Genomic DNA, 26130 nt, shown 5'->3' on the forward strand with positions numbered 1-26130 from the left:
TTATGAATTTAATGGTCCCTGGGGTCTGAAAGATTGGTGACTGTTCGAGGAGGAGCAAGGGAGGAGCTCCATCACGGGGCTCGTTTTGCGGAGCTCACAGACCGAACATGCGCAGACAAGCGTGATTTATTGATTGCGCCATTCTGGGCTAGTAGCCAGGATTAAGAGATTAAGGGGGCTGGGCTACCTATGAAAATCAGTGGGATTTTCTTCTCAGTTAACCTTCATGTTAAACCTGATACAGGATGACTCAAAGAGGCAATCATTTTGATTAAGCCAACTTAGAGTAACAGAAGTTTTATACGTTTTATAATTAAATATGGCTTCCCTGATTTTCAGCTCACTGAACAATTCTGTGTAAATCTATTTAGCAAAGGTTTGTTAGTCTTTGGGATGATGGGAGATTTTTACCGTTTAGAGCAGAAGCTAGGAGGAAACTAGATATGTTGAGCTTCTAAATGGACTGCATCCAATAGGGACACTGAACTAAATGGATATAAGAAACTCTTTGTAATAATGAAAACACGCTTTTCTTCCAGTGTAGCCATTGTCAATTCTTTTCATTGATCCTTGATGGCGACAGGAATGGATATTTGACATCCATTCATACAACACAAAACTTGGTTTTTTTTTAAAGTAATATCTAAATCACAAGAACAAATAACCATCAACTCACAAACAAGTTGAAATGGGTGGTAAACAGATCTAATAAACAAACAAATAAATGAAGGAATAAAACATACAAATACCAAAGTATGAATAATAAAAACATGAAACACCGTGTTGAATGCTGCTGACATGTCTGAGTTATCATGGACAGAAGAACTGAATAATGAGGAATTGGCTAACAAAGTCATGGAAAATGAAAACATTTGTTCAACCAAATACTAAAAATACATTTTAATTAATTAAAATTCATTAGCCATCTCACCCCAATGGACCCAGGCTAAAAGACAGTCTGGAGCTTCAAGTAGCAGAACTGGAAATGCTTTTGTCTATGTTTCCTAATAAAGGAGAAATAACTCTTCAAGATGAAAATGTTTTCAAGAATATTCAGAGGCACCTGAACGATACAACTGAGAATCCCCCACCTAAAATTGAGTATTCCGTTGCTGTTCCTATAAATGAAACCAAGGTGAGACCATCTGTTTTCATTGGTTATTATTATTGAGGAATTCCAATTGTGCTTCAGTTTAGTAAACATTTGTGGATCGAGCTCAATAAAATTACTAATTTTAGCCAATAGGCCTAATGCATGCTTGGTTGGATTTTGCCTTTGTCATTTTTTTTTCAGCTGTAGATTACATTGTAGTAATCTACAATGTAGTAATATAACCTCTGTATTTAGAGATTAAATAAATGACTATAATACAATACCCTGTCTGTAAGGGCATTGAAGAGATCCATGTAGATAGCCTAAAAGCTTTTTTAGTTAACAATGTGGCTTCACTGGGCATATTTTTATAGACTTTCTTTTGGATATCTTTTTTTTTCTGTGACTCCAAGATAGTCTCCATCTACAGGTTTATTGAAGAATTTTGTTCATTTCTGAAGTTTGTTTGTTTGTTTGTTTTCTACTTTAAATCTTGACCTATGATGTATGATGTAGAGTCGCTTCTCTAGACAAAATGAAGAGAGCCCTTTAGGAATCAAGTCCAGCCTATTCAAAATCCCAGTTATCCTGGTTATCCAGTCTTTGCTTGAACATATCTAATTTTGCTTGGATTTCAGTTTTAGGTTTAGGTTTATTACATTTATATGCCGCCCTTCTCCCAAGGACTCAGGGCGGTGTACAACGTTAAAAGAAACACATAATACAAAAGTTTTTTAAAAAATTAAATAGAATATCCCAAACAAACCCAATTAGAATTGACAATAACATTTTTTTAAAAAAAAATCGAGTTAAAATTAACAATGATCAGTAATTTATTTTGTTTTGTTCAGGCCAGGCTGGCTTGCTGGAAAAGCCAACTTTTTAGGGCGCGTCGGAAGGACCGGAGGTCGGGGATTATACGAAGCTCCGGGGGCAGCTCATTCCAGAGGGAAGGTGCTCCCACAGAGAAGGCTCTCTCCTTCGGGGTCGCTAGCCGACAGTCTGGCCGACGGCACCCTGAGGAAGCCAACTTTGTGGGATCGCACTGGACGGTGGGAAGCTACCGGTGGCAGTAGGTGGTCTCACAGGTATCTTGGGCCTAAGCCATGGAGCGCTTTAAAGGTCATAATTAGTACCTTGAATCGCACCCGGAAGACAAGAACGATTCCAACAATGCATTAAATATAAGAGTTTGCTTGCTAAGGGTTACAGTTTTTTGTTTCACCTTCTCTTTTTAAGGACAAGCATTTTTCTGTTACAGCCTGTAAGTATAGGTCGTCCTTGTTTCACTACCATTCCTTCAGGGACCAAAGTTAATAATAACACTAAACAAGGAGACTAAGGACTGCTGCTTGAAGTCTCAGCTGTCACAGTGTTCCCACAGTCACATGATCACAATTTGGGTGCTTAGCACCCAAATTAATTGCAATTATAAGTCACAGCATTCCATAGCCACATGACCATCAGTTGTGACCTTCACTAATAAGCAGTCAGTGGAGATGAGGAAGTCACAATTGGTGATCACATGACATCGCACTTAATTGGGTTATGGGATTTGCTTAATGATTGCAACTGAAGCTGCTGTAATAAGTCAGCATGGTCAAGTGATTTTGCACTTTATGGCTAGCTTGCTTAGCAACAGAGTTCCTGGTTCCAGTTACTATTGTTAACCAAAATCTACCTGTGTGTGTCATTGGGTCTTTTCCCCTCAAATTGTATCCCTGTGGATTATTACTCTAGGCCAGGCCTGTCAAACTGGCGGGCTGCAGGCTGGATGCGTCACGCGCAAGCCATGCCCACCTCAGTTCCGCAAAGGCAAAAAACATTATGATACGTCACGTGACATGATTGAGTTTTGACACCCGTGCTCTAGGTAATGGAGAACCATGATCTTACAGTGAAATAAATATATTGTGAGGATGAACATATTGCACTTGTGAATGTATGATATATTCTAGACCTAGGAAATTGTACTGTATCAGAGGTCACCCCACTGAAGAGAGCATTTAGCATTAGAATTAGAAACTTCAGCATTGCTAAAGACTTGTATTGTTGCCTTTAAAGGGCTAATAATCTGTATGCTTGGACATCGCACCAATTAGCTAAAATAATTTTGTCATTTTGTAACATAACCTGGTGATATCAGCAATGAAAAGAAAGCTGGGGTTGGTGAAAATTTGGTTGAAAAAGAGGAATTGGCTGCAGGAAGACAGATCAAAGTGTCAAAAGTTTAGATAGCAGAGGATTTATTTAAACTTCTTCCTTTTTTGTACAGCCCAGGTTCAATTCCCAGTAAGGGTATGGCTAGCTGATGAGAGCTAAATAGCTTGAAATAGATCTATACTAGTCTCCCTTTATTAATTTATCAGCACAAATGCAGCACAAATGTAACAAAGGCAACATTAAAAAATGGCTTTCCGCCTGGATGGCTCCTAGGGTGAACCGAAAGACAGAAAAGGGAAGCAGTATGCTCCCTCCCATATTTGGGCATACCAGGGGTTGTGACACAATACATACACACACACACACAACACACGTGTGTAGTAATTGGATTCCTATATTTCCTTTGGTATACAGTTCCCCTCCCCCAAATTGCTTAAGTACAGAATATGTTATTTGTCTTTTATTCCCCCTTTTTAGGCCATTGTAGATTTGCAGGTGGAATTGCCTCTCAGTTACCCCTACGTGACACCACAACTTTTTGCAAGATCAAATACACTAGACAGGCAACAACAGTTGCAGCTCAATAAAGACCTTACGTCTTATATCGCTACTTTGGAACCCGGAGAACTCTGTATATATGCGACTGTTCAGTGGTTACAGGATAACACTACATTCAGAGTACAAAACAGTGAAGTTTGTGAAAGAACGACAAGGAAAGAAATAGTCAAAGCACCATTTAAACGCATGTGGATTTACAGCCATCACATATACCGACAAGAACTGAGGAAAAAGATCTTTGAATATGCAAAGAAATTAAATCTGACTGGTTTCTGCCTAGCTGGAAAGCCTGGGGTGATTTGTGTGGAGGGCACGAAAGAAAACTGTGAAGAGTTTTGGCATATTATTAGATATCCCAATTGGAAACACATTTCCTGCAAGCATCATGAGACTGGAGAAGCAGAAGGAAATGGGGAAAGTTTCCGTCTCTTTCAGACCTTTGAAGATTTACAGTTTCAAGCTCATGGTGATTATGGATTAAGGAATGACTATCACATGGACCTCGGTCAATTTCTAGAATTTCTTAAGGTTCATCAAAGTGATCACATATTTCAGATCTTGTTTGGCATTGAAGGAAAAAGTCCTGACACTTAGCACAAGTTCACTCCCTCTGGTTCTTGAAAAGGTTTTGAAATCTTCAAATACCAAGCAAGAACAAATGTGCTCAGAGGACGGTTCTGGGCTATATTTGTAGGAAATCAAGAGGGAGGATGGGTGTGACTAAAATGTATGATATAATAAAATAAAATCCAGTATTTATACATTTCAAAATGCCTACATCTCTGGTGATCAGAACATGGTAAAAGGTTTCCTTCACACATATGTGCTCTAGGCTGTGGTGCTCATCTCCGTTTCAAAGCCGAAGAGCCAGCACTGTCTGAAGATGTCTCCGTGGTCATGTGGCCGGCCTGACTAAAGGCCAAAGGTGCACGGAGCACTGTTACCTTCCCACCAAAATGGTCCCTTATTTTATACTTGCATTGTTTACGTGTTTTCGAACTGCTAGATTGGCAGAAGCTGGGACAAGTAACACGAGCTCATTCCGTTACGCGGCACTAGGGATTCGAACCACCGAACTGTCGACCTTTCTGACTGACAAGCTCAGCGTCTTAGCCACTCATGACAGAGCATAAAAAATAAGTGGTAGGGCTGAGCAACCCTTTTGAAAAAAATGCTTTGCAATGTGTAATATGCACTTGTCTTCAAATCATAAAGCAACTATCATATCAATTATTTCGGCTTGTATGGCTACTTAAAAACTGCTTCCAGATGAATCCATATCTTTGCAAGCAGAGAACCCAACTAATTCTAACAGAGCCTCCATCTTGCTAAGTGCATCTTTTAAAGTATGTTGAAGAATATTCCCAGGCTTGCCTGGAAGTTCAGTCACGGCATCTGGACTTTTCTTTTTTGGTTTGAAACATTTCTCTGCTTATCCAGGTAGAAGTACAGTAGACTGAAGAAGCTACTTGGATAAGTTGTGAAACATTTCAGACCAAAAAAAAAAAAAGGAAAGTCCAGGTGCTGTGATTAAACTTCCAGACATCTTTTAAAGAAATAGCACAACCCTAACAAGTATATTAACACCTCATTCTTATGTTGCGCATTATAAAAGAGAGAATCACTTCAGCATTTTGAGAAGAAACCAGTTCATACTGCAGATGTACCTGCTGGGGCTTGCGAGAGTAGTATTGGGTCACTACAATAGAACAAAATCTCTGGACAGCAATGGGCTGTGAGACTATCACAGAGTGCAATTCCAAAATCTCTGGCATTCCCCACCTCCCCCTTAGCTTTTTTTTTAAATCATTTTTCATTTAATTCTGCTTTAGCTGTGACACACAGAAATATTAAAACATTCTGAGATAGGAGTAGCTTGATGGATTTTTTTAAAACGGAGATTGGCACCACGAACTTGAATCTACTCCCTCACACTGAGTAGGGCTCAGGCAGGAAAGAATTGCTAGGGATTTCCTTAAAATGCACTAGGATGGGAGGAGAATGTCTCTATTACTGCCTTTTCTATATAAAGCTGTAAATGGAATCATCACCATTTAACAAGAACAGAGGTGGTGCAGTGGTTAAGGTGCAGTACTGCAGGCCACTTCAGCTGACTGCTATCTGCAGTTCAGCGGTTCTAATCTCACCAGCTCAAGGTTGACTCAGCCTTCCATCCTTCCAAGGTGGGTGAAATGAGGACCCAGACTGTCGGGGCGATATGCTGACTCTGTAAACCGCTTAGAGAGGGCTGAAAGCCCTATGAAGCGATATATAAGTCTAACTGCTATTGCTATTGCTAACAACGAACTATAAAACAGTCAATAGAATTGTTTCATGGTCAAGATTTTTAAACTTTTTAATTCCATTAAAAATTCGGGAGGGGGGGGTCTCAATGCAAAAGTTATCAATGGCAGAAAAGGTTTGCCAAATGACATTTTTTCAGTGATCTACAAACTACAGCCATAGAAATAGTTGTCTTGAATTGAGAGGGCACCATTAAACATACCTGGAAATCTTCCACAAAGGTACGGCAACAGACAAGTTGGCAAATGAAGGACAAATTAAAGTAGCCTTGTTAAATTAAACATCCCCAACCATCGTTTAAATAATCATACTGATACATGCTTTATCACACTATTGGTACATCTGAATTTAATAGCAAAACTAGTTAACAGAACCACCATTTTGTACAGATACTCAATGAAGAATAACCTTTTACTGAGCATTCCTCCTGCAGTAAGTGTTGCCTAGCAGGAATCTAGGAGATGCTCTTCCAAAGAACGAGGAAACTATTTTCATTTGCTTTTATGTTTAGATTGCAGCTTAAAAGTGAAAGAACATTAACATTTGTAACCCCAAACCCATAGATTTAAAACACAGTGCTGCTAAAAACAGAGTTCTGAGTGAACAAAAGATGGGAATCAACCCATTTCTGGAGTGCTCCACTGTTCCAGTGTTGTGTTCTTTGGTTAAACTTTTCTTGTCTGTATTTTCATTGCTTTTTCGGGCCAAATATAAGAGTCCGTCAGAAAGCTTTCATAGTCAGTGTTGTACATCTGGGAGCAGATGAATGCTTCCTTGTCTTCTGGTTCGGGATAGAAAGTTGCTGTCTTGTTTTTGTAGGCTAGCTCTGCAATCTAGGAGAACAAGACAAATCCCTCATTGTTAGAATTCATAGAAGCCTGAGCAGCAGCATGATATTCAATGGGGAAAATTCAAATTTTAATAACCAGGTGTCAGATTGCCACCATACAGCTAGCAAGAAATCTTATGTTGTGACCAAGAAAAGATAAAACATTCCTGGGTATCAAATCCTTTGAAAGGAGGTGTTATAAGCTGTAGCAATCATAATCTGTTCTACCACACCAGCTTCATTACTGAATGCTGAATGCCTTTCAACTGGGAGTGAAAAAGTTCCAAGAAGATTCCACACCCATTTACACTCTGATTCAGGTGACCCTGAGGGTACAGAGAAACCCCCAAGTGACCTCAATGGCTTTCAAAGAGAGTGCTAATGACCAGATGATTACAAAGAAATATGATCCTTCTGTTAGGGGTATCTCCGTTGGGAGACAGAAAGTAGTGCAGCGGAATATACAACTAGAGAGAAAGAATGTTGCTAGTAGAAACACGAATAGAGTTTCAGACACTGCTAGTAAAAACAAGTAGCTTTACTACTGATAATTGCTTCAAAAGCAGTGATAGTAGATATTAGTCCAAACACAATTCAAAGAACAAACAATAGCTTACAGTCGCAGTTCACATTCCAGTCATCAAGTCATCAAGCATAGGACAGGCAGAGAGAGAGAGTGAGCTCCCTTGACTCCTTCTTATAGTAAAGTTAATTACAGCTATTAAGTACATCCACTCATTTAAAGCAACAACGACCATTTGTTGTTGTAGATAGATAGATGATAGATAGATGATAGATAGATAGATAGATAGATAGATAGATAGATAGATAGATAGATAGATAGATAGATAGATAGATAGATAGATAGATAGATAGATGGATGGATGGATAGATACACACACACATATATAGCCTACCCAACACTAGGAGTATACTCCCAACACCTTCCATGCTCACACACACACACACACACACACACTTTCCTGCCAGAACTGATAAAGCTTGGATAAGAAGCGAAACATCTTCAAGGAAAGATGTTCCTCAAGAAAAAACATAGTCCAGTTGTTGTTGGGGGGGGGGGGGAATACCTTTCATTCAGATGTGAGCATTTGCTATTGAAATTGTGACTGTTGTTATGATTCAGCTTTCCTTTGCTTTACAACCCTAAAAGGTCATAAATGTGGGGGTGGCCATAAAGTTTTATATTCTTCAGTCTAACTGATGCTAAATGAGACACTAGATGAGACTACTTGTATTATGTCTATGGAGATTCTCGGCCATCCAGTTCACGGTTGTCCCAAAGGTGTTTTTTTTCAAGAGGCAACTGGTCTTTTTGGCTTTTCTTTAAAAGACATTTCACTTCTCATCCAAGAAGCTACTTCAGCTCAAGAGCTGAAGAAGCTTCTTATGTGAGAAGCGACACTTCTTCAAAGAAAAACCAGAAAGACCAGTTGCCTCTTCAAAAAGCACCTTTAGAACTACTTGTATTATGTTTACATATAGAATCAAAGCCTTTGGACTTTGCCACTCGCATCCTAAACTCTATAAAACACTGCCTTAGGAATGACAGGACAGAATGCATTTGCAAAATTATTCTGGAAAGTCAAATGTATTTCACTGTAATGAATTTAAAGAGATCTGATCAATAAAATTCCTTAGGGAAAACTTTAGCCCTTTTAACCCTGCAGACTCAAATACCGTAATCAAATTTTGTTATTTTTTTCCCTCTACAATAACTAAATACAGATATGAATTTTAGGAAGAGGAACAACTATATTGAATTAAATGCACAGATGGGGACTTCCAATTTTTAATTCGGTTCTTCACAAGGTAGCAATCACATTCAGTTCAAAATATTTTTGAAATACAGAGTGGGGATGAAGTTCAGTGTTAGAATTCCAAATATGTTGTTTATTATTTCATGCCAGAGATGATGTATTGGTGAAATATAATCACACTATTGATTATATTCTATTTTAACAATATTAAGAATGAAATAATATTTTATATTACATAATTAACTCTATTGTACCATTTTTCTCACTGCTTTAAAATATAGCAAACTAAAGTTCTACCATACAAAAAAATGCAGGATTTCAAACAAATTCTTTGGCATTTGCTTTAAATATTGAAAATGTCTGCGTTATCAAGTTGAAGAGGATTAAATATGACAACCAGCTTTAAAATCATTACCATATGTGCCTGAGTGAAGCAATTCCTTACTGATAACAACAAAGCAAGAATAAAAGAATTGGCAGGCTTGTAGAAAATGAAAAATGAATTTCCAAGGAGTGAAAAAGTTAGTCAAACTACACCAGAAGCCAAAGATTTGTGACTGAATCTCCATTTGTTTATGTTCCAACTGAATTAGCTTTATACTGCATTTCACTGATCTCCTTCACTGTTATTTGTCCTGTTGGATAAAACTTGCATGCCTTTGTAATACTGATGTTAGAAAGTGTGACTAGCGAAAGTGAATTTGAATTCATTTGGGACTTCGTCAACTGGATGGTCACCCACAGCCATTGAATTTTTTTCTTAAAAAAAAAAAAGTGGTGGAAAATATACATCCTACCAGAGAAGGAAAGGAGAAGAGGGACAAGCCAAGGCTAGGCTAGCATCCACTTTTTCCAAGTGGATGTTAGAAGCCAAATTTAGACGAATCTTACAAAGCTGCAGAGAAGAGAATGGATTCACATCAAAGTAGTTTCAACAGGGACTACGTCAAACAATGGTACAATGTAGGTTTGGTTTGCTACAATTATTTGATTACAATTACTTATTGTATACATTTTGTTACTGAAATGGAGATAAATACTAACAACTTCTTCTTGAATCACAGCATAATGTGCTATGAGAATAACCTTGAGGAACAAAAAGAAGAGTCAACATCAAGACAAACTCAGATAAGAAAAAATTAGAGTCCAAAGCAGGAATGTAATTTGAGAAAGCATTTCAGACTTCACCCTCCCTAGTATTCTTGAACGTAAAAGCAGAGAGGACAGATACAGTCATACCTGCAAGGTTCTGTTACCGTAACCTTATAATGAAAGTATCTTGAAGGGCTGACACATTATATGATTTTAGTCAGTAAAGAATGAACTTACTTTTGCAGCAATTTTAAGAGAGACATCTCGAATTGCAGCTAAAGGTGGAAATAAACGGCCCTCATCTAAATGCTTCTTTGATACCTGTTTGCATATAACCTAGGAAGAAAAAGTATATATCTATATTAGATTTATGTATTGTTAATGCCTTTGTTTAAAGAAGAAAAACTTGCCTTAATTTAAAAAAAATCAGGAATGAACTTATATGGGAGTTTTAAATGGCAGTAGCCTCATCTCTGATACTATTTTTTTCTAATTCAATGCTCTGGTCCATTATTATATATTATATTGTAGTGTAGTGTAGTGTAGTGTAGTGTAATGTAGTCTGTTATAGTTATAGTATAGTATAGTATAGTATAGTATAGTATAGTATAGTATAGTATAGTATAGTATAGTATAGTATAGTATAGTATAGTATTATTTACATTAATTTTACAACTGCTTCTACAGGTGTTTGCTACCAAAATCCAGAATATATTAGCATACATCATGGAAATGACTTTGAAGACCAATTATCCAAAAATCACCTTAAAGAGCTTTATACTTTTTTCCTATCATACAGATATACACAGTAGTCCAGAATTCAATGTAGAGCAAAGGAAGCAGAATTCAAGCAACTTTAGCTCTTTTTGCATCTCAAAAATCCCTCTTTCTTTTTATCAACCACATACAATTGTCAGACCTAACATATAATTTCAGGCATGTAGAAAAGGCTAAAAAAAAAAAAAAGCCGACAACTTTGACTTTGAAAACAAACTCTCCAATTTGAAATTGACTCCCGGTGGCTTTAACTTCATGTCCATGTAATATTCTTGGCATGATATAGAAGTGATTTGCCATTGCCTTTCTTCTAGGATGTTGTTTTATCAGTTTATCTTGGCGGGGGGAGGGGGTTCTCCAAAGTTGGCCAGTTTAAGAAGTATGGACTTTAAGAAGTTAGGAGACCTCTGGGTTAGTCTGTGTGGTACTTATATAGTTCCTATTGTATGTGGCTTTTTAGATGTTGATTGGCTAACTAGTAAGTCATTGGCTGTTGTTTGCTTGTACTGCCAAACTTTCCCCTCCTAAGTACTTGATAAGCTAGTGGTAAATAAGCACTTCTGTTGACTGAGAAGGAGCCTGTTCCCAAGCTTCAATCACTGCCCTGGCTGTTTTTATGCCTGCTCGTCCAACAATCTTAGTAGATGCAAAATTGAATGCATGTCCTTGTTCATTGCAGTGTGAGGCTACCAATGAGTTTGGGTCTCCTCATCTGACCATTCACTTGTGTTCTTGCAATCTGGTGGTTAGTTTCCTCCTTATCTGTCCTACATAGCCACAGAGGCAATCCATGGAGGGAATCCAATAGATTACACTGGAATTGTCTCCTATCTCAAAGTGATCTTTGCAATGCATAACTTGTATGGTAGCCTCTGGGTGGTGTGCAAGGCCTACTTGCAGATCTTGGAAGTTGCGTTCTACAGCTTCCGAAATGTTTTTGATATATGGCAGGGGGTGCCATGTACTAGCCCATAAAAAATTAATTTATTTTCCCTTACAGTGTACAAAAAATATCTTTTTTTTTAAGTCTAAAAGCTGGAAAGTGTTGAATAAATGTTATCAAAAATAATATTTTTATCTTTTGGAATCCACAAGGGGGAGCTGAAGTTGTTAAGAAAAAGCAGCACAGACTTTATATTGGATACAGCTGAGTAAGTTTTCTTTCACAGATCCAAGTTTTTTAAACTTTTTAGAGGAGGCCTTGCAATTTAGGCAGAGTTACAATAATATTTCATTTGCTTAAAGTGGTCAAACATAATTCTGCTTGGTGAGGCACAGAAGAACGATGCTTGTCATCACAGTGAAACTGCCTATAATTAGGCATTATAGCCGTCTGGACTTAAAAGAGTTTCATTTCCAAACTCTACTTTATATGGCATGAAAATAAGAACACCTGAAAACAAGACTTGTTGCTTACAAGGACCAGAGTGTTTCTTTTACCAACTTTAACTGTAGAGCTTTAACAATTTATAAGATGTATAATTCTATACAGGGGGGTGATGGCTCAATGATTAAAGACACTGAGATTGTTAGCTGGAAAGTTGACAGTCTGGGTTCGACACCCAAGCACTGTGTGATGGGATGAGCACCTTGCCCCAGCTTCTGCCTACCTACCAGTTCATGTGAGTAGATGAATAGGTACCAATTTGGTGGGAAGGTAACAGTGTTCCATGGACCTAGGCATACAGTCATGCTGGCCACATGACCACAAAAGTGTCTTTGGACAATGCTGGCTCCCTCGGCTAAGAAACGGAGATGAGCATCACCCTCTAGGGTCGGACACGACTGACAAGGGGAAACCTTTGCGTTTACCTATTTTTTATAATACTATATAATATAGGAACCCTAGATTCTTGTTCAGATTTTCCATAGTCCCTGTACAAATATCCCCATAGACTTCTCCACTGACAGCCTAATCAAGAAATAAATGTATTCACATCTCTTAGTTACAAATAGAAACAAGCAAAATAAGAACCACTTTTCAAATTTGTTTTAAAGATGCAATTTCTGATTTTATAGTGGTATTAATCAATACCTTAGGGAGCAAAAGAACTACAGGTATGGAAGAAACCAGAAAGATGTTTACAATACAGAGGTGAGGTTTTCTACTAGGAAACCTGTTGCCATTGGACTGCATTTTATACTATATTGTTGTAAATGAAGAAGACCATGTGTGACTGCAATTTGCAATTTCACCTTTGCTTCTCCATTAATTGTACTTGTTGGAAACAGGTTATGAAGTTCACAAATGGTGATCACATGACCATAGGACACTGCGTCAATTGTAAAAGCATGCCAGGTGTGAAGCATCCAAATGGGGAACATGGGAACACGGGACACTGCAGCAGCCTTAAATGCAAAACTTTTTCCCCCACAATCGTAACTTAGAAAAGTCACCAAACAAGGAAGTTGGTAGGGGGGTTGGGGAGGGGGGGTAACCTGCATTCCCGTTTATATATACAAAGAATAATGAATACCTCTGCAGTAAGGAGAAAAATGTCATCACTTATGTTTCTCACTCCACATGAAACAATGCCTAGGGCAATTCCGGGAAATACATAGGCATTGTTCCCCTGTCCAGGATAAAACATGCGTCCGTCTGGAAGAGTGACTGGATCAAAAGGACTTCCACTCGCAAAAATTCCTCGTCCCTGAATAGAAAAAATAATAATATTGAAGAAGCATTGTTTGATGGGTAAAAATGAACATACATTGAAATGTTTGTGTAGATAACAATGCTTTTATAAAGTGATTATATTAGAAACTACAGGAAGAGCAAAATACCTATTACTTGATGTTATATGTCTATAACATGGTTTCTTCTGGATACCTTGGCAAGTTTCATATTAGATTGAAACCTTTCTATACTTTTGCTATAATGTCTACATCTGTCTAACTGTAGATAACAAGAATGAGTTTTCTATGTTTCATAGTTTTTAATTCTTTCTCCTTAAAAAAAGCCTCTGGGAGAACTTTTCCAAGTTCTCTTCATCCACAATGGATGAATGTTGTGATCATTGTGTCTATGCATGTGTATCCGTATGTTGAATCGTCTCTATTTCACAGAAAATCTACTTGACAAGCCTCCTTGTCATCTCAGTTTGAGATGATGCCCTTACACCTTTCTAAAGCTGTTCTTGTTCATAACTATTGTTACAAATGCAAATGCAGAAATGAAACACATGTCCAGAAAATCTATTTGAGTATTTTGCTGCAGTTACCTGAGAAGAACAGGTGAACGTTTCATTTGGTGAATGTGATACTGCTCATCCTGGAACAAGCCCAGAATCTTAATTTAAATTTTATAATATGGTTTATAATGTAGGTTTATTGAGAAATTCCACTAAGATCAATTATTTCTGTGTGAATGAGGATAAAGTTGTTATCTTCTTTTTTTAAAAAAAAAGAGACTTGCTCAATTAAAGCTTGTTTTGCATGTTTTAATAGAAGAGTGATAATTTTGATGCATCTTTAGGTCTTCCAGCCACCAGATGGAACCATATTCCATCTGCTTTAAAAAAAATATTTGCATTACTCCTCCATTCCTATAGTGCATCCTTATGCTTACTTTTCAGTAAGCAAAAAGGACTTGCTACATTTTGTATGTATTTACACATAAATAGCTAGTCCTCAACTTATGACCACTACCTCCATCCTTCCAGGATTGTCCTTCCCCTCAGCCACCACCAATGTCCCAAAGTAGCATGGTAACTACTTTGGTAGTACATAGCTCTGGCTACCTAACCCCCATCTTCTCAGTACAGTCACTCCATCTCTCCTCTCAGTCATTGAGAGTGCTCTAGAATTATGATGGCGAACCTATGGCACGCATGCCACAGGTGGCATACAGATCCCTCTCTGTGGGCATGCCAGCCGTTGCCCCAGCCCAGCTCCACCACACTTACATGTGCGCCTTCGGCCGGCCAGCTGATCTTCAGGTCTTTGCTGCACATGCATGGGGGGGGTGCATGCAGGGGATGCACACGTGCATGCATGGGGAGCAGAGTACATGCACGGGGGAGGCACACCCATTGCACATCGTTTGGGTCCTGGCAAGCCTACTGAACCAACCTGGAAGCCAAAAGGGGGGAGGGGGAGCACAGGGGGTTGCATACGCATGTGGGGGGAGGGTTGCGGGGCATTCACACGTGTATTGCATTATGGATGCGGGCACGCTGTTGCGCATGTGGTTGCTTTCAGCACACGACAACAAAAGTGTTAGCCATCGCTGTTCTAGAACATTCCCATCTTCCATCCCTGTTCTTCCCCCAAGCCTTCCTGCAGCCCTGCCCTCAATCCTCTAACATATTCTACCAGCCTAGCCCACTCCTCCAACTGACACCTCTCCAGTAATTTCCCTCTTCTCCTCCTAGTTATCATCACTTTCTGTGTGAGACACATCTCATTCTGCTCAAAAGTTTCTGTTTCCTTTCCTGCACAGACAAATGCATTTTGTTTCAGGTATGGATCATCCAAACAGCTATTCTGAACACCAACAAGTTTTCTGAATCCCTAGTAAAATGTAGCTAATTACTTCCTTTTTTTTTACATACCAGCAATCTTTATGTTACAAATCTGAACTCGAAACTTTACAGTGAAAGTCAATTATTGTTGTACCGCAATTTTGAGGAGTTTTGCGGCATGCCAGACTGCAACTTAAGCATCTCTCTGAAAGATTAAAATGACCGCAACTTTTTATTTCTCTCACTAGTGACAGATATTAGGGAAGAAATACATTCTACTAGTTCCTGAATATACACGAAATCTTCTATTAATTGAATATGTTGGCCATATAATTTTACTGAAAGGCTAGCTTAATTCCAAGTGAAATGGACCTGAAATTATGGAGAAATGTTGTTAAAAACACCCACAAATAAGTCTGAAAACTGCCGAAATAAATACACACAGAGACACAATTGTATGAATATATACACTAATAATGTGCCAACATAATCAATTTAAATAAAATTCTTCCCCACCCCACCCCAATACCTCAGTTAGGTAGTAGCAATCTTCAGCAGAGCATTCTGCTTTGCTAGTTGGGTTACTGAGTGCAAAAATTATTGGCCGTTTATTGAAGGAAGCCATATTCTTGATAATATTTTTTGTAAATGCACCAGCAATTGCAGCGACTCCTATGCCAGACAGAGATATAACAGAATGTTACGGAATTTACAATATTTATTCATCACTCTGAAAGAATATTCTGCAAATGTATTGAAAAACAATTTCATTTAATTATATTTCTGCTCCATTTTTTAAAAAAGATAAAAATGACAAGACGGAAGGGCCATTTTAAATTACATTACTACATGTAGAATCATTACCATCTTCACCCTCACCACAATATGTTTACTCCTCCCGGTGTCAAAGGAGATCGGAAAATAAATAATATAGGTTAGGCATTGCCATGGTGCAGTATTTCTCAATGTTAGCAACTTTAGGATATGTGGACTTAAACTCCCAGAATTACTGGCTGTTAAAGTAAATATGGCAACTTTGATATAGGCATTCTTTTTACCACCACTATGTCTTCTGTAACTGGAAATATTTTTGTGAGCGTATAAAATCTAAAATAGTATGCCAGTTTATTCTTGAAAAAATGTCATAAGCCCTCTAGCGATTGCCCAATGCATTTCTTTATTTTCACTCAGATGTTTCACTGACTATGATAATAAAATCCTTCCACTGAGAAGTATAGAAGTTTTTACAAGGAAGGGTTTCCCCCCCACCCCAAACAAAAAGAATAAAGTATTCTGAAATATTCCTGACATTGTTGGAAGTATTTTCATTGGAATTTTGGCTCTTAAACTACGTTGTGCTATATCTTTTTCATTTCAAGTAAACTGATGCAAGGAAAGTTTCTAATGGATCATGTTGAGAACAAACTTCAGAATCGGAAACGTTACAATTTTGGCCATTTTCAGATGAGCTTTTAATGAGTTATGCACTTGTTTCATTATGAAACTTTCAAGAACAATCCAGATAACATCACCACTTAATCTCGATTGCTGTTTGTTTGTTTTTTAAAGACATCCAGCATTTTTTCCTTCTCTTTTAATGGAAATAAAAGACAAACTTGAAATCAAATTGCAAATATCTGATGAGATGGCTCATACAACCATTCTGATAGTTTGATAAGTTTCTATGGCCTACATTGTTACCTACTGAAATTATCTTGAAGAAACATTTTCCAACGCACAGAGATCTTTTTATCAATTTGCTTTATAAATATATATTTTAATATCTTTATATAAGAAACATGATTCAGAGAAGAAGCAAATGACAACTTTCAGCTGAACAATTTTCCAAACTCTTACTCTAAGAATAATCCCTTTACTCTCATCTGTTGAAGTTGCCTCATGAGTTCAATTATTAAATGTGTTGTTAATGTGTTGTTGAATATATCTGGTTCGTTGTTATAAAATAATAATAAGGTGTTCTGAAATTAGGACTTCATTTTTCAAAACAATGTGTTTTAAGGTTTCTTAAATAAATTCATGAAATATTTGCATATATCTATCCTAAGATAATGAAAAAGAAAAGATAAAAGGAAGAGAGATTCAGATAGATGAACATATATGTAGGAGGCCAAACATATTTTATCAGCATTTTGGTTTTTTTGCATAAAATCTTAATTGAATAACTGTATCAATGCTCAAACAAAATGAAAAAATAATAATAACATTTTTAAAAAGTTCACATCAGGACATTGCCTTTGATAAAAATTAAATAAAGGTGCAATAAATTGAATAAACAAATGCTACAGACCCAAAGAGTTTTGTAGCCTTAGCTAAAGTATCACCAGCTTGAACATATAATCTTGTTTTATTCTTTTTTCCTCCTTGCTCTGACAACTTAGAACTCTTACAGAAAATGAAGTTCAAAGCTCCCCATAATTTTAAACTGATCTTACCAAAAGTTATTGTCCTATTTTTTTTTACTACTTAATGTGATTTTTGTTTTTAAAAAGCAAACGGTACAATGACAATCATTCCTAATCATAGCAAAATAAATTAGAAAATAATCTCACAGATGCTTTATGGCTAGAGTTGTTAAAATAATGTTTGTTCTTGTTCCAACAATAACAAGTCTTTTTCCTGAGCAGTATCTAGTAATATACCATACATGGCTGTCGCTGAGATTAAAATTAATGAAAAACCTGGGGAAACATGAGATAACTTATTTATTCCTGATTCTTCAAGCAAAGATTTTAGACCATTAATCATATGATATTTGATCATTTTTTCTTGCTTATGGAGCACTGTTAGGTTAATACAACATCCAAAGAAATATATCCTTTTCATATTCAACACTGAGCATTACATAGCATGGGATACAAATACTATATCTGATCTTTCACTATAGAAATGGGTCTACAAAAAAATTGCATGTTTTAGTCTATTTGCACACAATTTTAAAAAGAGAAAAGGACTAGAGAGACTTTTCTAATTTGACTCAAGGAGCAAAATCACAGAACAGACCTTGCCCAAGCAGCTTTCCCCACCCTCTTTTTTTATGAATCCCTTTTATCATCGTGGAGTAAAGACAACTGAATGGAACTGAGCATCTATGGGCCAGATGCCCTTCCTGATGCCTATGCGGAGTTCACAGCAGATAGAGAAACATCTGTCGCTGCGTAGGATTGAACTCTCAGTCTCCTGAGTGTGAGGCAGGAGCATCTTCACCTCTAGGCCATTGTACTGCTTGCCCAAGAAGCTATTACATTTGAGGTCATTTGTTATTCGCATATCACTTACAGTATAAGTCAAAAATCTCTATAACCTTACCTACTTTCCAAAACTGTGAAAATTACTGTATTTGTTCTTATGCATGAAGATGACAAAATTTTTACCAATTGCTCTAAAATGTATGCATATCCAGTATCTGGGTACACATATACATGTGCATACATATGTATATGTGCAAATGAATGCACATAGAGAGACATAAATATCAAATTAAACTGCAAACATTGATGAAGTGATATACAGATCGCTTTTTACCTATAAGAACACTTGGTTTTATTTTGTTAACAATGTCTTCTAAATTTTTCATCTCCTCATGCTGATGAGCAAACTCTTCTTTCTCAGATGTTAATGAAACACGACCCTAAGTTAAAAAATAAGATTAAAAATACAATTTTTAATTTATTCCATGTTGTAATGAAAATGTTCAGTCTTCCTTTAAAAACATACTAGAGTCCCTTTGACTTTCTCATCAATAAACCTATGAACTCCAAAACATATGGCATCCATTAAATATATATTATAGTCAAAGAATTTTAGCAAGCATTTAAATCACATTTAAAAGCCTAATCAGAATGTTTGAGGGGATTATAGACCTTTAAATTTCTGGGATACTCTGTACTCAGTGACACTGAAAACTTTCCGAAGTTTGTTTGATGAAATGTCATTAAAAATTTCCCAACCTGCATTTTAGAATCTATCCTAACCAAAATACATGGCTATCCTCATAGGATTCCACTAGTTTTATGGGGCTGGTGCCAATATCACAAAATATAAATAAGTTACCAGCATCACTGTGTGTGTGTGTGGGTGGGTGGGTGGGTGTGTGTGTGTTGAGAGGGTACGAAAATGTAGAGACATGATAGAAAGACCTCCAACAGAGGAAAACGTGCTGGGCCAGAATATCTAGAAGGCAAGAGCTCTAAGGAGTCCATGTGTCAACTCCCAGAAGGCATGTAATCTAGTGTGCTCTTAGCTTTGGCCACACAACTAATCGCTATTTGTCCATTTTAGATTTTTCCATCTGAGAAAAATATTAAATGCCACCTCCCTGCTCGCAAACGCTTTTGAGAGAACCATTTCCCCCCTGATCTCTTTATATCCAGGCTATCTTTCATTTTCCCTTAGAGATTGGACACTCTCCAAGTTCCCTTAGATCCTTGGTCCCCAACCCCCGGTCCGCGGACCGGTGCCGGGCCGCGGAGTACCTGGCACCGGGCCGCGCAGCGGCCGGGGGCCATGATCACTGCAGCTGGGCGCCGTGGCTCTCCTGCTGCGCCAGCCGCTCCTCTTCCAGCCGCTCGCCCAGCGCGCAAAGCTCCCGGCAGTGGCGCCACAGCTCCTCGAGGCGCCGGCGGCTCTCCTGCTGCGCCAGCCGCTCCTCTTCCAGCCGCTCGCCCAGCGCGCAAAGCTCCCGGCAGCGGCGCCACAGCTCCTCAAGGCGCCGGCGGCTCTCCTGCTGCGCCAGCCGCTCCTCTTCCAGCCGCTCGCCCAGCGCGCAAAGCTCCCGGCAGCGGCGCCACAGCTCCTCGAGGCGCCGGCGGCTCTCCTGCTGCGCCAGCCGCTCCTCTTCCAGCCGCTCGCCCAGCGCGCAAAGCTCCCGACAGCGGCGCCACAGCTCCTCGAGGCGCCAGCGGCTCTCCTGGTTCTGCGCGCGCAGCTTGCGCAGGTCCTGTTGGCCCAGGCAGCCCCCTTCCAGCTCCTGCAGCGCCCACAACTCGGCCTCGTATCGCTCCAGGCTCTGCGCGCAGCTCCAGCTCAGCACCAGCGCGTAGTTGGAGGCCAGCTGCCGCTTCTCGGAGCGCCCGGCTTGTGCGCTTCCTGCAGCCCTTCGTGCTCGGCCAGGAGCTGCTCCAGCAGCGCCTCCAGAGCGGCGCAGTCGGCCCACAGCCCCTCCAGCTGCTGCTGCCGCCGGGCCAGCTCGGGCTCCAGGCGGCGGAGACGCAGCTCTCCAAGTTGCGCGCTCAGCCTCTCCAAGCTCTCCAACTCGTGGCGCAGCGCGTCCCGCTCCAGCTCGCCTTGAGGTGATCTCAAAAAATAAGCTAGGTTGGATATGACTGGGATAAGATTTCCAGATGTTGACTTGGCTCAAGTCCTTTTTCTTGCTGAATGAAAACTCCTGCATCATGGTTGTATGTAGGATGTATTTAGAAAAATTCTAAATAGTAGTAGGCTGGCTTGAATGCACTTACTAAGAAAGGATTCACAGTGAATTCAATGAATAACATTTTTGGGTGATCATCAATCTGATGGGAGCTATATATCTATTGCAGCATTTACCTGCAAATTTAAAGGAAGTCCAGAAAGCGATTGCAATCTATTTGGCATATATTTACAAATACATATTGAAAATAATGCAACATCTAACATTTTCTGATCATGGTGCTGTCATTGGTGTACTATCCTGGTAATTAAAAATGGTGTTAAAATTAAAAACATTTTTTTGGGGGGGAGGGCAAGCTGATGTTTTGCATCTTTTTCTCGCTTTTCACTGGTACTTTCTCATTTTTACAGTGGTTGGTGTAGGTGTATATTGTTTTTGCTCAAATTTAACCCACAAATTAGCGAAACAGATGTCGTTAGAAAGTTTCCTTGGGAAAAAGAAAAGGCCCAGTGAAGAGACAGAAGAAGAGCCTTCAGCATCAAAGAAACATAAAACTTTTAACAGACAATACAATGAGTCCTACTTGAAATATGGATTTATCGGGATAGGTGATTCCCACACGCCAACCCCGCTCTGCATAGTTTGTGGTGAGCGGCTCTCTAATGAGGCAATGAAACCCTCAAAACTGCTTCGCCACTTGAATGCCAAGCACCCTGGATTAAAAGACAAACCCCTGCAGTATTTTGAAAGAAAAAAAAGGGAACACGAAGGACAGAAGATATTTCTGAGGGCCACCACAGCAATAAAGGAGAATGCTCTGAGAGCATCATATTTGGTGGCTAACCGTATTGCTAAGGCTAAAAAGCCATTCACTATCGGTGAAGAATTGATCTTGCCCTCCACTAAAGACATTTGTCGTGAACTTTTAGGAGAGGCTGCTGTAAAAAAGGTAGCAAATGTGCCTTTGTCGGCTAGCACCGTGACTAGGCGCATTGATGAAATAGCTGAAGACATTGAGACACAATTGTTGGAGAGGATTAATACATCACCATGGTACGCACTACAGGTTGATGAATCTACAGATATCGACAACAAGGCAATACTACTTGTTTATGTGCGATATCTTTATCGGGAGGATGTGCATGAGGATTTATTATGTGCACTATCTTTGCCAACCAACACCACAGGAGCAGAACTGTTCAAGTCACTGGATGGTTATATATCAGGACAACTAAAATGGTCCTTTTGTGTCGGCATATGCACAGACGGAGCTGCTGCCATGACCGGACGGCTGTCTGGTTTAACCGCTCGGATTAAGGAGGTTGCACCTGAGTGCGAATCTACACATTGTATCATTCACAGGGAAATGCTGGCAAGCCGAAAAATGTCACCAGAATTTAACAGTGTATTTAATGATACGGTTAAAGTTATTAACCACATCAAAGCAAACGCCCTTAACTCGCGTCTATTTGAGCAGCTTTGTGAGGAGATGGACGCAGAGCACAGATGCCTTCTCTTATACACAGAAATAAGATGGTTATCCAGAGGCAAATCACTATCCAGGGTGTTTGAATTAAGAGAGCCATTGCAAAGATTTCTCTCAGAAAAGAAGTCACCACTGGCAGCACATTTCAGTGACAAGGTATGGCTTGCAAAACTGGCTTACCTGTGTGACATATTTAGCCTGCTCAATGAACTCAATCTGTCCCTTCAGGGGAAAATGACAACTGTTTTCAAGTTGGCTGACAAAGTAGCTGCATTTAAAGCCAAACTGGAGTTGTGGGGACGGCGTGTGAACAGAGGCATTTTGGACATGTTTCAGACATTAGCGGGGATTTTAGGAGAGACTGAGCCTGAGCGTTCATTCTCCCAGTTGGTGCACGATCACCTGTCTTTGCTTTTAGAAGAGTTTGAGCGCTACTTCCCAACCACAAAAGACCCACGAACTGGTAAGGAATGGATCCGCGACCCATTTGTCAACAAACCAGACGAATGTAGCATGTCTGTACAAGAAGAAGATCAACTGCTGGAGATTGCAAATGACGGCGGCCTTAAAACTGCATTTGAGACAACAACTCTGCCGGTGTTCTGGATTAAAGTCATGGCGGAATATCCTGAGATTGCCACTACAGCTCTTAAGTCCCTTTTGCCTTTTCCAACATCCTATCTGTGTGAAGCGGGGTTTTCTGCAGTGACAGCAACCAAAACAAAACAACGAAATAAACTGGACATAAGCAAGACACTTCGGGTGTCATTGTCTCCTATTACCCCCAGATGGAACCGTCTCGTTGCAGAAAAACAAGCTCAGGGTTCTCATTGATTCACTAGATTCTAGTAACTAGAGCGCTTAGTTAAAGTTTAACTGTTAAAATGTTAAAGCACTTTATATTTATGTAATTGTATTTTATTTTGTAAGGCATGTTTAAATACAATAAAATAAAAGTTGTTTAATCAAAACAATCTGATATATAAACAATCAATGTGTCGTCGCGAACAACGCCCCCCCACCCCTGCGCGCGCTCAGCGGGCCACGGTAAAATTATCACAGGCTGACTGGTCCGCGGCGATAAAAAGGTTGGGGACCACTGCCTTAGATGACAGCAGAGGATTGTTTGACTCACAAGGACAGTATGCATCGCCTCAGGCCTGGAAACTGTCTGAATCTGCTTCAGTCATGGCTGCAGTTATATGTGGGAGGACCCAGCTGACAGGGGGAGAGTTTTCCTACACACAGAAAGCATACCTAATCCCAAATAATTCTGGAGGGCGGGGGAAGAGTTTTCCTTTTATCCCGTATTTTATCCCACAGCTATAAATCTGAATTCTTGATGCAACCCAAAATCATAAAAAAAAATCTTAAGTGCCACAATGATTCATATGAAGCATAGAACATTTATCAGATCCAATACATATGAAGTCCATGAAGTGTGTGTGTGTGAGCGCGCGCGCGCACACACACACACACACACACAAAAAGTGTTTTGTCAAAGCTCCTGGTATACCCAAATATGGGAGGGAGCATACTGCTTCCCTTTTGCTTTTCAGCCTCACTCCAGGAGCTTTCCAGGCAGAAAAACCATTTTGTTTTTCATTTTTGCTCATAATTAAATGAAGGGAGACTAGTATAGATCTATTTCAAGCTATTTATCTCTCATTAGCTAGCCATACTATATATATATATATATATATATATATATATATATATATATATATATATATATGTGTGTGTGTGTGTGTGTGTGTGTGTGTGTGTGTGTGTGTGTATACATACATACACACACACACAAATGCAACACAAATGTAACAAAGGCAACAGTAAAAATATTGGGTTTCTGTCTGGATGGTCTCTTGTGACGAGCCGATAGACAGAGAATGGAAGCAGTATACTTCCTCCCATATTTGGGCATACCAGGGGTTGTGACACTAAATACCCTGGCTCAGCTGGTAAGGAGGAGAACCTTGTGGCTTAGTGGTTAACACATCTGCCTAAGATGTAATACAGCACAAGTTCTAATCCCAGTAAGGGTATTGCTAGCTGATGAGAGCTAAATAGCTTGATATAGATCTATACTAGTCTCCCTTTATTTATTTATCAGCACAAATACAACATTATATATATATATATATATATATATATATATATATATATATATATATATATATATATATATATATGTATGTCTCTAGTTGTTCGGGTTTTCTCCCGCGTAGAATTGGAGATGTCTTGGCGACGTTTCGACGAAGTCACATTCGTCATCTTCAGGCTGCTGCTGACTACTTCAGGTTTGGTGTTTCCAGGAGTAGTGTGGGATCTGGGCTGTTTGTTCCTTATAACTGCTGGTAGGGGATTAAATTTTAACTGCCAGTAGGGGATTAAGTTTTAACTGCCAGTAGGGGATTAAAACTGATTGAATGGGGGCTTGGGTGTGTCTTGATTAGGTGGAAGTGTGTCCTTATTTGGTGGAGGGGTGTTCTGTTCTGATTGTTTGGGGGGTTGTGTTTCCTGTGAGGGTAGGAGGGGTTTTGAAGAGGCTGATTGTGCTTTAGCAGTCTGGCTTCTGGTTCTGGGTCGTGCCTCCTCATCAGTTTGTGTTTTTGGTTGTTTTCTTTGTGGATGTTTTTTGGTAGTATTCTGTGTGGCTATTGTGAGTGTGGGCCTGGTCTCATTCTTCATGTTTGGGATTCCTTTGTTAATGAGGGCGGGTTTCCAAAGGGCTGGCAGGCGGGAGGTGTCGTCTCGCCTGTTCATGCTATGTGGGTGTTTTTCTATTTCGATTGCTTCCCTGATTATACGGTTGTTGAAGTGTTCGGCCTTGGCGATGGTTCTTGTCTTATTGAAGTCAATTTTATGTCCTGTGGCTTTGAGGTGTTGGACCAGGGAAGAGGTTGGTTCTTCTTTTTTTATTGCATTTTTGTGTTCTTCAATGCGTGCACTTATTCTTCTGTTGGTCTGTCCGATGTATGTGGCGGGGCAAGTAGTGCATGGGATTTCATATACTCCTTGATTTTCTAATTCAATTTTGTCTTTGGGGTTTCTTAGGATGGTGGATATTTTCCGGTCTGTGCAGAATGCTGTCTTGATGTTGTGTTTGCGGAGGATTTTGCTGATTTTGTCTGTGGTGCCTTTTATGTATGGGAGGAGGGCTTTTCCATTTTCTTGTTCTCTGTCCTGGACTTTAGTGGGGGTTTCTTTTTGGATTAGGTTGGTGATCTTATTTCTTTGGAATCCATTGGATGTCAGTACGTTGGTGAGAGTGTGTAGTTCGGTTTTTAGGTGTTGTTCATCAGCTAGGCGTTTTGTTCTGGAGATGAGTGTCTTGGCTACGGAATTGATCTGGGCTGGGTGGTGGTGTGAGAGTGCGTGCAGATAGCGGTTAGTGTGTGTTTTCTTCTGGTAGATGGTGTGTCCTAGGGAGCCGTTAGATTTCCTGTAGACTAAGACGTCCAGGAAGGGGAGTTGGTTGTTTACTTCTGTTTCCATGGTGAACTGTATTTTGGGGTGTAGGCTGTTGAGGTGTGTAAGGAAGATGTCCAGTTGTTCTTTCCCATGTGGCCAGATTATGAAAGTGTCGTCTACATATCTGAGCCAGAGTTTAGGTTTGTGATCATATTTTTCTAGAGCTTGGGTTTCAAAGTTTTCCATGTAGAGGTTGGCAATGACAGGTGAGAGGGGTGATCCCATGGGTGCTCCTTCCATCTGTTTGTATCTTTATCCATTGTGAATAAAGTATGTGTTAGATAGGCAGTGGTTGGTTAGATCCAGGATGTGTTTGGGGGGGTTGTATTTGTTTTGGATAGCTGTTAAGGCTTCTTTGATTGGTACTTGGGTGAAGAGTGATACGACATCAAAGCTCACAAGTAGGTCACTGGGCTGTAAGTTTTGTTTCTTTATGATTTCTATGAAGTGGAAAGAGTTTTTTACATGTGAGGTGATGGAATCTGCATAGGGCTGTAGTTGTTTGGCAAGAAATTTGGCTAGATTTTGTAAAGGTGAGCCTATGGAGCTGACTATTGGTCTAAGTGGAGTTCCTTCTTTGTGTATCTTGGGTAGACCATAGAGCTTGGGACATCTGGATGATTTTTCTCTGGGAATGATTCTTTGCTGGATCTCTTCACTGATGGGAGAGGCTTTTATTTTGGTTCTAGTGGTTTTTTCCAGGTAGGTGGTGGGGTCCGTGTTTAGG

The 26130-nt window shown here is 39.5% G+C and overlaps 2 protein-coding genes across 2 annotated transcripts in view; one reads left to right on the top strand and one right to left on the bottom strand.

The window, feature by feature from the left end:
• Positions 1-798: 798 nt before the first annotated feature.
• Positions 799-4585, top strand: RWDD2A (RWD domain containing 2A). Its single transcript, XM_032215191.1, has 3 exons — positions 799-852; positions 923-1135; positions 3734-4585. Exons 1-3 carry the CDS (start codon positions 799-801, stop codon positions 4406-4408), a joined length of 942 nt encoding a protein of 313 aa, XP_032071082.1. The 3' UTR covers positions 4409-4585.
• Positions 4586-6166: 1581 nt separating this feature from the next.
• ME1 (malic enzyme 1) overlaps positions 6167-26130 on the bottom strand; it is a 115899-nt gene continuing 95935 nt past the window's right edge. Inside the window, exons 10-14 of the mRNA XM_032216309.1 lie at positions 18601-18706; positions 15587-15729; positions 13072-13245; positions 10055-10153; positions 6167-6951 (exon numbers count right to left, since the gene is read on the bottom strand). Coding sequence (XP_032072200.1) covers positions 6784-6951; positions 10055-10153; positions 13072-13245; positions 15587-15729; positions 18601-18706 — 690 coding nt within the window. The 3' untranslated portion in view covers positions 6167-6783. The remainder of the gene's footprint in view (positions 6952-10054; positions 10154-13071; positions 13246-15586; positions 15730-18600; positions 18707-26130) is intronic.

The sequence above is a fragment of the Thamnophis elegans genome, chromosome 4 (assembly GCF_009769535.1).
Source record: "Thamnophis elegans isolate rThaEle1 chromosome 4, rThaEle1.pri, whole genome shotgun sequence".
NCBI lineage: Eukaryota > Metazoa > Chordata > Lepidosauria > Squamata > Colubridae > Thamnophis > Thamnophis elegans.